Consider the following 13,044-nt stretch of genomic DNA (forward strand, 5'->3'; position numbering starts at 1 on the left):
CTGTGTAGTTTTAGTGGTTAGCACAGTCCACTGAACACAGTAACTTCTCCACAGATCTTCCTGGTCAGGCTTATAATACCACAGCTTCCTCTGTTTTCCACGGCTCATAGTAAGACCATGCTGGAGTGAAAAATTAAGTGTCTGAATTACATTCTAAATCTTTATGAAGTAAAGACATTCATTGTGAATATATCTTTGGCCCGCGTGGAGGACTGAATTCAAAGCCTTGCGGTCACTGAGCTTGAATGGTCAGCTGTGGCTACACTACTTGAGTGAGGTTTTCACCATGCTTTTCTCAAAGACTTCTTCACACACTGGATTTGAATTGAGATCTTCCAAATTTCAGCCTCCGGATTAGGTAGTAATTAGTGGCATGAGCCACTAGCATCCAGTATTTGGAACATTTTTATAATTTTGGATTTTTTTCCCCTCTGGTCATGGGGTTTGAACTCAGGGTCTGGTTGCTGTCCCTGAGCTCTTTTGGCTCAAGGCTAGTACTCTACCACAGCACCGCTTCTGGTTTTTGAGTTGGTTAATTGGAGATAAGAGTCTCACGGAGACTTTTCTGCCTGGGTTGGCTTTGAACCACTACCCTCAGTGTCTTGAGTAGCTAGGATTACAGGCGTGAGCTACCAGTGTCAGGCCATTTTAGACTTCTATTAAATAAAAGCCACTATGATATGAAAACATATTCATACTTTATCAATGTAGTTTTCTTTCTGAACTGCATTGTTAGATTAGAGAAATGAGAATGAAGGGTTCGTATGTACTACTGTAATTTCCCAATAGAATGGAAAGAGTTGATTGAAGGTGTATTTGCAATACCTTATATTCAAGAGTGCTATTTTGGCTTCATTTATTTATTTCTTATATTTTTATTATCATTAAATTATGGTTCAAAGGAGTTACCATTCAATAAAGCAGTTTATATACACAAATGCTTTTGGATCTAATTTTATTTAATTATTTTTGAGATAGCATCATACTACGTTTTCCAGGCTACTCTAATTCCTCAACTCAAATGATCCTCCCATCTCACCCTGCCCACTGCTGGGATTAAAGGAGTGTACCACCACATCTAATATCAGGAAGCTTCTTAAATTTAGTATTTTTCAGGATTTTCATGAAACATTCCCCCACAAGTGAAAATTTACAAGTTTCAAGTAACCACTGAACTCCTCAGAGTTTTTAAAAATAGCACTTGACCAAGATTTGCTTTGTTGACTGAGAAAGCTGGCGGGATGATTTATAATATTTGCTGAAAAATTAGGCCTTACAACTTAATAATGGGAGAAGGAAGAAACACTTTTCCCTCATGAAGCAAGGAGAAGCTCCAGGTGACTTTGGAATAAATGTGTAAATAGAATTCCCTGGAAAATCTAAACTGGTGAAAATTGCTGTTGGAACAACATGCCATTGCTTGAACCATGGTATGATCGAGTTTATCCTGCTTGCTTTGGAGTGGACATTAGGCCATGTCCCGAGGGGGCAGCTATGTCATACTGTCATGCCTTACATAGCACACTGGCTGTAGCCATCCGTCTTCTCTCCTATATAATTGCTTTTGTTATTTGTGCTAAGAAGTGGAAGAAGTGTTTCTTTGATGGTAGAAAAGCAGCAAGTATTTAGAAGAACTATGTTTTGCTTGGAGCTTCCTACCCTGACTCTCCTACTCCATAGGCAGGTTCCAAACAATCCGAGAATCACTTTCCACATCTCTCACTGCCTTCTCCCCCACCTTCTTCTCTTCTTGGTAATAATAGCACCTACCTCACAGGACAGATACATTTATATTATAAGTGATATCTATCTATCTATTTATCTATCTACCTACCTACCTATCTATCTGTCGTCTATGTCATTGACCCCAATGTTTAACGCACATCAAGGGTCCTAATTTTGACTAAAGTAGATAAGCTTTCCATTAACTTGTATCAACAACAGATGACAGCTTAGTTCTAGGAATCTTATGATAATGGAGCACACATGTACCTCTTCAGGACATCCACTGTCTACCCAGTCCTGTCGATGGCGATCGAATCCACTGGAACATCTTCGAAGAAGACCCATTTGTAGTTCAGCAAGTAAGCAGCGAAGGGAAAAATGAAAAGAAAAAGCAAAAAGGTTGGTAAGTATCTACTTTTCAAACTTTTAGTTTCAGCACATCAACTTCCGTCCACAGGGCCGGTGACTGGAGGACACAGTGTTACTGAATGGACACTGACTGTGTTACTGAATTATCTCTCCTAGTCTGTCACAGTATTAAGGTCACACAGGGCAAGGTCTCCCTCTGCTGAGGTTGGTCGCATTGTATGGAGTGACAGGACTTCTGCACAAAGGTTATGAGCAATTGCTATTCTCTGAAGTTGGTTGTTTTTATTCTAAAGAATAAAGAAATCTGAAAAAATCTCAAGACATTCCCCATCCATCATTAAAACAAGTCAATACAGACAATATTTTGCACCATTTTCACGACTTCAGATATATATTCATTATTTAGGAGAAAAACAAAGGAGGGGGTAACTATGCTCGATAGGAAAAGTACTCATTACCTTACTCATGTAACCCCTCTGTACAGTAGCTTTACAATAAAAAATGTACATTAAAAAAAGCCATATCAACATCTTATTGTGCAGTTAAGGGTTAGCTTAGCATTCTGAAGTATTTTTAAATAGGTCCTAGGAGAACTGAAATATCTTAGATCCTGTAATATCCTGCCTGGTAACAATATACTAAGACAGTTTATGCTAACAATATGATTTGCTTACTTTTATTTTTTTGTTTACTTTTGTGGTACTGGGGATGGAACCCAGAGCCTTGTGTATGGTAGGCTAATGCTCTACCACAGAGCTACAATCCATAGCCTGACAATATGACTTATTATGAATATTATAGTTTCTTCACCTGGGCCTGAGCCTCATGAAGACCCTGGTCACCAAGACTTGGTGTGAATTTTCATGGCAGTCAACGCTTGTATATTGTCACCCCATGTGGCTGGGAGAATTAAGAAAGCTATCTATTTGATGTTACTGAGAACTGGGAACTTGTGCACGGTCTATGCCTCTTGAGCTCTACTCTATGAGTCTTTCTTCCATGGCTAAATTTAACTGACTTCTTTCATGTAATAAATGACAACTTTGAACACCACAGGTTTCATGAGTTGTATAAGTCCTTCTGGTGAGCCTGAATGTATTTTGGGAAAGTCCAATTACACTGTGATTGAATTAGGCCAAAAAAGGTTTGATTGTGCAAGTACTAGATTATCAAGGTTTTGTTCCTTTGTCCTTGACTAGAATAATTTTGTCTTCTCTACCTAATTTAACAGAGTCTATTCCTTTTCAAGGCCCAGGAATTACTATCCAGAGCATGTTCCGATAAAGCTGTGATTGCATCTCATTTTAATATTGAGCTGTTCTCTCTTATCTAATACCTTATGGCTTATGTCTTATGCCAAATTTGATTGAGAATATTTCAGTTAGTGTGAGTTTTTTTGATTATATCTGATATATGTGACACAAAATACATTTTGCTAGTCTATTACAATTAAGGACCAACATAATTTTAATATTTAATAAGTCTATATATTTATGTTTATGTCTAATATATGAATCCTATTATTATATAATAATCTAACAGTCATTGATTTACTCTCAAAATAAATAAGAGCCATTCACTTTTTATCTTTATTTTACAATGGATATAGTTTTACTTAGCATCTTTTTCCTTCAGTGTATTGCAGTGGATCCACATGATAGCCTTTTTAAAGATTCTTAGATTGTCACTGTGAACCACAGCAAGAAAGAGGATACTTTAATTCAAGTGGAAAGTGAAAACATCGCTACCATTAACAAATAGATGATGTTTATCTATCATTCTCTGTACAGGACCTGCTGCACTCAGCTATTTCATGCCTACCAACTGTGTTCAACACATTTAGCACAGAATAAATACCAGTGCGTGATTTGGACTCCTAACTTCTCAAGTCCCCATTGGCAAATGGCATCTTAGGTTACCTAATGAGATTCTCATGTGCACCATATAGTTAATTTCAGACCAAGTAGATGCCTGATGATGTCTTTTCCTCCTCCTCCTCCATCTCCTCCTCCTCTTCTTCTTCTTCTACCCTTTCCTCTTCCTCCCCTTTTCTTCCTTTCATCCTTCTTCCTTTCTTTTTTTTTCTTCTTCTTTATTTGTGCTGGTCCTGGGGTTTGAACTCAGGACAGAAATGTTGTCTCCGAGCCTCTTTTTTTTTAATGGCATAAAGCTAGTACTCTACCATACAAGCCAGAGCTCCATTTCCAGATTTTTGGTGTTTAACTGGAGATAAGAGTCTCATGGACTTCCTGCCTGGGCTGGCTTTGAACTGTGATCTTCAGATCTCAGTCTTCTGAGTAGCTAGGATTATAGGTAAGAACTACCTGTGTCTGGCCTACCTTCTTCTTCCTCCTTTTCTTTCTTGCTTTTTTTTTTTTTTTTCCATTTTAAGTCTGGTTAAAAAGTGAAGAATGTACCATCATTTGCTTTTGGAAGACCAGAATGCATTGGTTTTTCTATAAGAGTTGTTTTCTGGGAGGTTCCTTGACCATAATTAATAAAGGAACACACACAATTTCTTGATTCTAGTTTGCTTTTATGTATTGCATCCAAAAATATCCAAAGCCAGTAGGATGTATATTTACCTTATTATAGGACATCATCAAATCTGAAATTTGTGTCAAATGAAAAGTTAACAGTGGAAACATAGTCACTTAGAATGTTAAATTAATCCCAGGGAACAGTTCAGCAGTGATTTCCTTGAGGTATTAGACAATCCTCTAGTTACTTCGTGTGAAATTGAGTTCTACTGAAGATTGTCAGTCAATTAAGCAACTCATTTACTTATTTATTCACAATTGGCCCTCTAATAATCTATCTATGAGTTATAAGGATTAGGAAGGGGGAGGGTACAGAGAACGGCAAAGCAAAGTAAGGTTTGGTTCAAAAAGCTGATATATTTTGTAGCTTACAGTGTCTTAAAGAGAATCAAATTGGAACTTGCTATTTTAGCATTTTTTTTATAACCCAGTAATCTAAATAGCAACCAAAAGCAATTATAAGCTAAAGGGCTATTTGCATGTGTGTGAGTGTTAAATTAATCACTTTTAAAAGCTACCTTCATAACCTTCATATTACTTCTAAATGTTAAATAAATAAAATCATGGTGGGAATAACTTTGTCTCCACTCAGATACTGTGGATACTTTGATATTAATTATGTCCTGTTTCAGCATATTGATTTTCCAACTTTTCTTTTTTCTGGTGCTGGTCCTAGGCGCTGACCCTGAGCTTACCTGTTTTGCTCAAGTCTAGTGCTCTATCACTTGAGCTATAGCTCTGCTCTGGCTTTTTAGGTACTGAATTGGAGGTAAGAGTCTCATGGGTTCTCCTGCCCGTGTTATGAACTGTGATCTCAGCCTCCTGAGAAGCAAGGATTACAGGCATGAGCGGCCGGTGCCTGGATTTTCCCATTTTTTTTTTTTAACGGTAATTCACAAAGAGGTAAGCAAGCACCCTCTTTTGTCACTCCTACAGCTCTCATTATACAACCCGAATATGTACTTCTTACATTCTAAGAATAGCAATTGTTTGCCCTTCCCTCAATAAGTTGGGCTCTCTCATGACACTGCCTTTCAATGTGCTATTTACTGCATACACCTGGAAAATACCCCACTTAGTAAACCAATTCTACTCAAGCTTCCTTTGTTCCCAGAAACATAGCCTCCCACTCACTGGAGTCTACAGCTCTTTTCTGAGACCTCTTCAATACTAAGTGTAAGCATGAATTATTATATAATTGGTTGCCCTTATTTGTAAGACTCAAGGGAAAGCATTGTTAAAAGCAGGTGGAGCTTGAGTTCAAAACATGTACAAAACGTGTAATCTCATGAAAATTATTTTCCCCTTCACTTTAAATATTACTTTGTTGTATCATGACGGCTTAGAATTGAATATATTTTAACAGTTTAAAGCAATATTACAATATATGTATTGCATGTGAAGGGATTAATCTAATTAACTTATTCGTGGCTTCAAATACTGATTCTTTTTATTTATGATGAGATTATTGATATTTACTTTCTTAGCAGTTTTGAAATACATGATATGCTTTTATTAACTATAGTTTACATCCTGTACATTAAATTTCAAAACGTATTCCTCCTATTCGATCAGAACTTTATTAGCCATAATTAATTTTCCCTTTTTAACCCTCCTCCTTCATTTGAAAAATGAGGTAAGGGAGATTATGTAAAAGTAAAAATTGAATGTGATTTCAAAAATGACTCCTGTTTTTCATCCTTAGTCATATCTATGTAGTGGGCATAGAGCGAAGGAGTGAGATTTGCATTTTATAGTCAAGACTTAGAAAATGCTTAGGAATTTATTCTATGTATTATATTAACATGAAATGTTTTCATACCAAAAGTTTATCATATTTGGGGATTAGTGCCATAGAATCTTATGAGAGAAAAGTCTTAAATTGCTCTCATGTAAGGGGCCAAATCTTCATTTGCTGTGTATAAACATAATACTGTTTTGTAAATATCCATCAGAAACTGAAATTTCAAAAACAAAAATCTGAGCATTCAACTCCATGTGAAATGCAATTGGTTCCCAATGGTTTAATTTTCAAGTTATTCTGATCTTACCATTAGCTAATCAGTCCCACAGCAAATTCATAGAGGCCTGCCATTCTATTCTTTATTCAATTTCAATGATACATTGACACCAAAGTCCCCCCCACCACAAACCACAAGTGAATGTGATTTTTTTAAAAGGCAGCCTAGACAGCAAACAATATTCTCCTAGCTTGCAGCATCTCTCAAATCAAGAAGTACATGCATAAATCTCATCACATTTTTTGCTTATCTCAGTGTTGTGGGAAACGTTTCTGAAATAATGCTTCTTTTACAAGAGTAATATATTTAGTCAAAGGAAAAACATGTTAGAATGTATTCAGCAGCAATAGACAAAGATTAAAAAATGAAGTGTACGTCTTACTGAACAATTGAACTTATGCCATTTTTGCGGGGAAGATGAAACTTCTACAAAAGAGAAGATAGTAAAGAGACTACAGCATCTGAAGGCTTTCTTACAGTTAGTTTCTAGATCAGGAAGTGAGCAATCATTTTCTATAAAGACCCAGAAAGCAAATATATTAGGATGGGTACTTTTCTCTTAACCAATCATGTAGTGAGTGTAGAAGCAGAGACAGATAGGTGCATAATCAGATTTGGCTAATAACTGTGTGCCAATAAAACTTCACTTACAAAAATCAGAAACTGGGTCATATTTGGTTTACATTCTACAGTTTACTAAAGTATACTATAGGTTATTATATAAAAGTAAAGGTCTATAGTATTCTGGAGATTTTGGGTAAACATCTCATCCAGGTATCATGATTTATATGGTTCTTATAGCCTAAAGCTATTAGGGTGCACCATGTTAATGGAAAAATCAATTGTACAGCTAGCAAACTAGTGTGAAAAATGATCTTTTAGCATAAAAATAGGAATGATGCTTTTAAAAAGAAGTAAAAGTATTTAGATGAGATGTTCCCACTTTAATACCTACAAAATTTATCATATAGTAAGAGAATGGTCCTATAAGATACAGAAAATATTTTTATTTTCAAATATTGGAACATTTTAATTTAAAAGAGCTCATAAAATCTGAAGTACCAATCATAATTATTATTGTTTTGAACAGAAATTAACAAAAGCTCATACCACATTTTCTTTATGGGTGTCCTTGATGTTCCCAATTGGCCTTAAGCACGCTAAGAACAATTGTATCTATATACACTTTTTCTTCTAAAACCAACAAACTTGAAAATACGGTTTCTCAGAATTTTCATCCCTGACCTTTTATATACCTTTTATATACATACATATATATATGAACCTGTCAGTAACCAAGTATACAGACACTACTGCAAGATACATTATGAAATTTTTACCTAGTTAAGTAAGAATTTGGAATATTCTTTCTCTTTGTCTCTGTCTTTCTCTGTCTCTGTGTGTGTATGTCTGTCTGTGTGTGTATACTGGGGTTTGAACTCATAGCTTTGCATTTATACCTATAGACCTGCTTTTTTGTTGGATAATTGGATATAGTACCTCAGGATTTTCTGTTCAGGATGGGTTCAAATCTCTATCCTCCAGATCTCAGTCTTCTGAATAGCTAGATTTACAGGCATGAGCTACTGATTTATGGATATATATCTAATAAAATAAAGGCCCACATTTTGGTCTAGATTTCTAGAATATACAATAGTCCTAACATGTGCTTATAAAATACAACCACCAATGTTATCCTTCCAATTCTGCTACCTCATTTTAAAATTCATGTTTTCTTCCTTTCTCCAAATGCCTGGTGAAAAATAAAAGCACCTACATTTAGTTTATCTTATTTTGATTAAATTTTCGCAAGGAAAATTATTTGCAATTGCCATCTACTAATAACCGGCCTCTTTTCAGTTTCAGAGTGTGGATGGTGAGAAAGAATTAATGTTGGAAGAAAACCAACAATAGTTAGGCTAATCTGGAAAATGGCAATCCTTGAACAAGTCTTTCTAATTAACAGCCACAGCTTATGTTGGCAAAATGTTCTCAATTGTGCATTTTCATGGCTTTAAGGAAATGAAGAATATATAAAAGTACATTGAAATTTGCATTCAAATCATGCTGTGCAGAAGCAAAATTAATTATATTCTGGGCAAGCCTCTAATCCCAGATTAGGGCAAAGTAATTAGTAATAGTGTAGAACTGCTAACTTTTCTCTTCTTTTCTTTTCTTTTCCTCTACAAGTACTGGTGTTTGAAATCAGGACCTCCCACTTGCTCAGCTGGTGCTTTACCACTTAAGCCACCCCTCCAGCCCTACTTTTCGCTGATTATTTTGGAGATGGATTCTTCTGGACTTGCCTCAAACTGTAGTCCTCTGGATGTCAGCCTCTTGAATAGCTATGATTACAAATGAGAAACACAGGTGCCAGGCATCTATATGTTCTACATATTTTAATCAAGGAAATGGTCATTTTATCTGGATTGTTGAAATTTAAAAATATATAGTTCCTTACAACAAATAACTAGATATTTTAGTTACATCGTTATTGAATAATGCTTAGCTACTTCCTTCTTCCATCATTGATCTCATTTTAATTTTGTTTCCCTTGAGCTTCCTCACTCATTTGCTCTTCTATGGGATTTTAATAATCACATGATGATATTCCAATAATTTCACTGTGCACACGACAGATTGCTAATGGAAATAACTAACATCTTAAAACTTACCAGCATTCCAGCTATTGCAGTGTTTATTGAAGGGCCAGCCTGAGTACCTCGTCAAATTTTCACTGTTTCCATTAGATGGATTGTTAAGCTTGGCAGTGACTATTTTACTTATTTTTGCTTTTATTAAGAATGTTTTTATACTGCTTTTTAAAAATTACTTTTTCCTAACAGGAAAAATTCTGAAAGGAATTGTTGCTTTTTGTTGTTGTTGTTTTTCCCCCAGTGGGAAGCTATTGATTTGTGTAATTGTTTTGTAACTGGGATCTTTACTTGCAAACAATAACTTGGGGTACCCCATCTGTCATTTTTGTTTCCTTCCCTTAGACATTAGCTAGAATCACAGACATAGGTTAGGTAGCTAACAGTGTTTATCATATTTCAATCCCCATTATGCTTCTGGGGCTTCAAAGTTCAGTATATTTTTCATGTTGTTGTAAATTATTATTATTATTATTATTGCATAAATCCCCTGTGTTTTATCTCAGTGTGCTAACATTTTCTTCTTAGGAAAGAAAAAATGTTAGATTTTATCAGTTATTTTCCCATTTATTAAGACTTCAAATAATCTTCCGTCTTTGTGCTACAAATTACATTATGAGATCTCTTTCCTTTTTTAAGACAGGGTTTTGCTATGTAGCCTGGGCTGACTTTGAACATGCGGACCTCCTGCTTCAGTCTCTCCAATGCTGGGAGTATAGACACATGCTACTATTTGTGGTTTAAATTAAATCATATTTGTATTCATGGTGTAAATTCATTTGGGTTTGATTTTTAACTGCTGAGGTCCCAAAAATTTTATGTTTATAAATATAGTAAGCTGTCTATAACCAATCAACTGCTAACATTATATGTTATAGAAAGATTGAAGCATATGAATAAAAGAAAGATAAAATGGATGCTCACTTTTACCTATTGTCATTGCACTGTATCAATTTGAGGATGCAAAGAGAAACTAGAAAGCAAGAAAATAAAGCTTTGGAAAAGCAGTTGAACCATTCATCGCTTTCTGCATGATGGTTTTCCTTCTAGAAATTTAACAAGATAAACCAACTCATAGCTAGAAACAAGGCAGCCATACTAGACTATGAAAGAATTGATGTGCAATTAAGGCTCATGAGAGCTCTTATCAGAAATAAATAGAAGATATACTATATTGTTGAAATGTTGGAAAAGCTAATAATTTCACTAATACAAACTTAAGAATAAGCAAAGAATATCTTGGAAATAATTGTCAGAATTTTTAAGTGGGATGAAAACTAACTTACTAACAGGATGAAAATTGGAAGTATTCCTTTTTTTGTTTATTTATGGAACAGGGAATTGAACTCAGAGCCTTATGTATACTAGACAAGAACTCTACCACTTAAGCCATTCCCTCATTCATATTCTCCAACAGTCCTCATTCATATTCTCCAACAGCAGCACCAATAAAGACTTCGCAGTTTCATAGATACCTTCCCTTCACTTACCACAAGCTCTTTTCCAAATTGTAATCAAATTTCAAGCATATTTCAGTTCTGGGCCTTCTGCTCTGAGATTCTCTTACTCTCCCATCCTACTCACACTTTCTATGGAACCCCATTCAAGTATAGTTTTCATGTTGCTGTAAAATATTATGTATTACTGTACCCCCTGAGACAGTATCTCTTGATACAGACACATGATCTCTCAACTCTCAGCACCAAGCTTGAGGGTAGAAAATTTATTGTCTAAAGGAAGGTTTGGAGTGAGAGATATGATCATAATGATTCAGCTTCTCAGAGCTTTTACCACTTGGAATCAAGCTTGTTATTCTAATATTTTAAGAAAATACTTTAAAAAGTGATTCATCTTAAATATGGCTTTTGGTGTCACAGTCTGCCCAAAACATGTTTTAACAATTTGACTCCTTGTTTGTAAAATATTTTTGACTTCTTTTGGAATATTGTAGCTCTTCTAGTGACAAATGTTAGAGACCAAAATATGATTACTAAAGGAAGAGTAGGATCACGATTAGTGTGCCTTATTTCGTAGTTTTAGAATATATATATATATGAATATAAAATGAGTATTCTATCTGGGGTGTGGGTCATAGTAGGAGCAAGGAGGGCAAAGAGAAAGGGTCGGGGAGGAAAAATATGGTCGAAATACTTTTTGCATGTGTGAACCATGGAGCTTGGTGAGATGGTTTGGGAAAGGGGGCTGAGAGCTGAGGAAGAATGACTGAGATGGTTGAGTCTGATCAAGGTTCATCGCTGCATATATGTCAAGATGAAAGCCCCTCATGGGACCAGTTGAGAATTCCATTAAAAATGCTGCTGTGTTTCCCACTGAACTATATGTGCAGCTTCTGGTGTCTTGCATGAGGCCAGAATGGGATCCTGTCCTGGAAAATGCTGTAGCACAGCGCAATGAATCCCATTCCAACAACAGATGCATCACTGCACACTTGACTCCCTTTCCAAGTTGGGGTTCTAAAGGCAAGGGTGCCTCTAACATTGAATTACTAATTTGGAATTTAATGAATAATATGTAACACTCGGTTAGAAGCTTTTTCACAAAACAAATGAACCATATCGCCTCATTTTAGATGACCCGTAAAGCCCCTGTTTGAGCACATAATAGTTGAACTGAGCTCAGTTTAACAAGGGTCAGTCAGAGAATTCTCACCTCCAACTTGGCAGTATTCCTCACAATTTGATGGTTGCACAAAATTGAGGCTATCCTATTTAGTCGAAAGAGTGTGAGCTTTAGAAATGCATTCGTAAAACCAGGGTCAGTTTTTGTCTCTGCCACCTATTGCAATTTGGGGAGTTAATATTGGAGATTCTGTTTTGTAGGAATGGAGGCTGTCATGTTCAAGTTTTCTGGGTGAGGATGAGGACGAAGCCCTTGTTTTACTTTTCTACAGTCTATCAACGTAAATTCTCTTATACATTTTTAACGTTCGTAGCACCTAGTAAAGATAAAAAATGCCTGTTTGAAGGAATAGCCAAGAAATTTGAACATAATTCTATAAAGGAAAATCTACATAATGCCTTCTATATCCAGACTCACACTTCACCTACCTTCAGCACAAAAGTTAGGGTGCTAAAGCAGTCAGGAGAAAGTTTCATTGATTGATGAATAAATTCTTTTTTAGAATCTAAAGTTTCTTGCCAGCATCTATCCTTGCTCTCTTGGTAGAATAGAAAGAAGAGTTGAGTTCAGGGGGAAAGAAGAAGGAAAAAAAAAACCAAACGATTTCTCCCGCGGGCTGTGAGCCACTGAAGCGAATACTCAACAACAAAGAAACCTACGGGATGTTTCAAGGTTCCATTTTGTGACACTGTTCCTTAAAAATTTCTGACTTTGTGCCAATGTTACACTTGAGCGGCTCCTCTAAACCTGTAAGGCAAATAGGAAGCAACTTTTTACTTTGTGGTTGGCTCAGAAAAAGGAATGTAAAATCTTGGTGGCTTTTGTTAATCATTAATTCAACACTAGAGGTGCCCTTGCCTATAGAACCTCAACTTGGCAAGGGGGTCCAGGTGCACCACGATGGAGCTGTTGTTGGAATGGGATTCACTGTGATGTGTGCCCACGTTTTTTTTGGGACCAGGCTCTCATACTGGCCTCATGCAGGACACTAGAAGCTACACATACAGTTCAGTGGAAAACACAGTAGTATTTTTAGTAGGATACTGAGCTGCTCATATTACTTAGAAATTTTTTTATTTAGTGATGCTAAGATTC

At 36.0% G+C, this 13,044-nt stretch overlaps 1 protein-coding gene across 1 annotated transcript in view; it reads right to left on the reverse strand.

Annotated features, from left to right (window-relative positions):
• Plxdc2 (plexin domain containing 2) overlaps nt 1–13,044 on the reverse strand; it is a 388,918-nt gene that overhangs the window by 49,814 nt on the left and 326,060 nt on the right. Inside the window, exon 10 of the mRNA XM_042685982.1 lies at nt 1,993–2,053. Coding sequence (XP_042541916.1) covers nt 1,993–2,053 — 61 coding nt within the window. The remainder of the gene's footprint in view (nt 1–1,992; nt 2,054–13,044) is intronic.

The sequence above is a fragment of the Dipodomys spectabilis genome, unplaced genomic scaffold (assembly GCF_019054845.1).
Source record: "Dipodomys spectabilis isolate Male_0828 unplaced genomic scaffold, ASM1905484v1 ptg000096l, whole genome shotgun sequence".
Classification (NCBI taxonomy): domain Eukaryota; kingdom Metazoa; phylum Chordata; class Mammalia; order Rodentia; family Heteromyidae; genus Dipodomys; species Dipodomys spectabilis.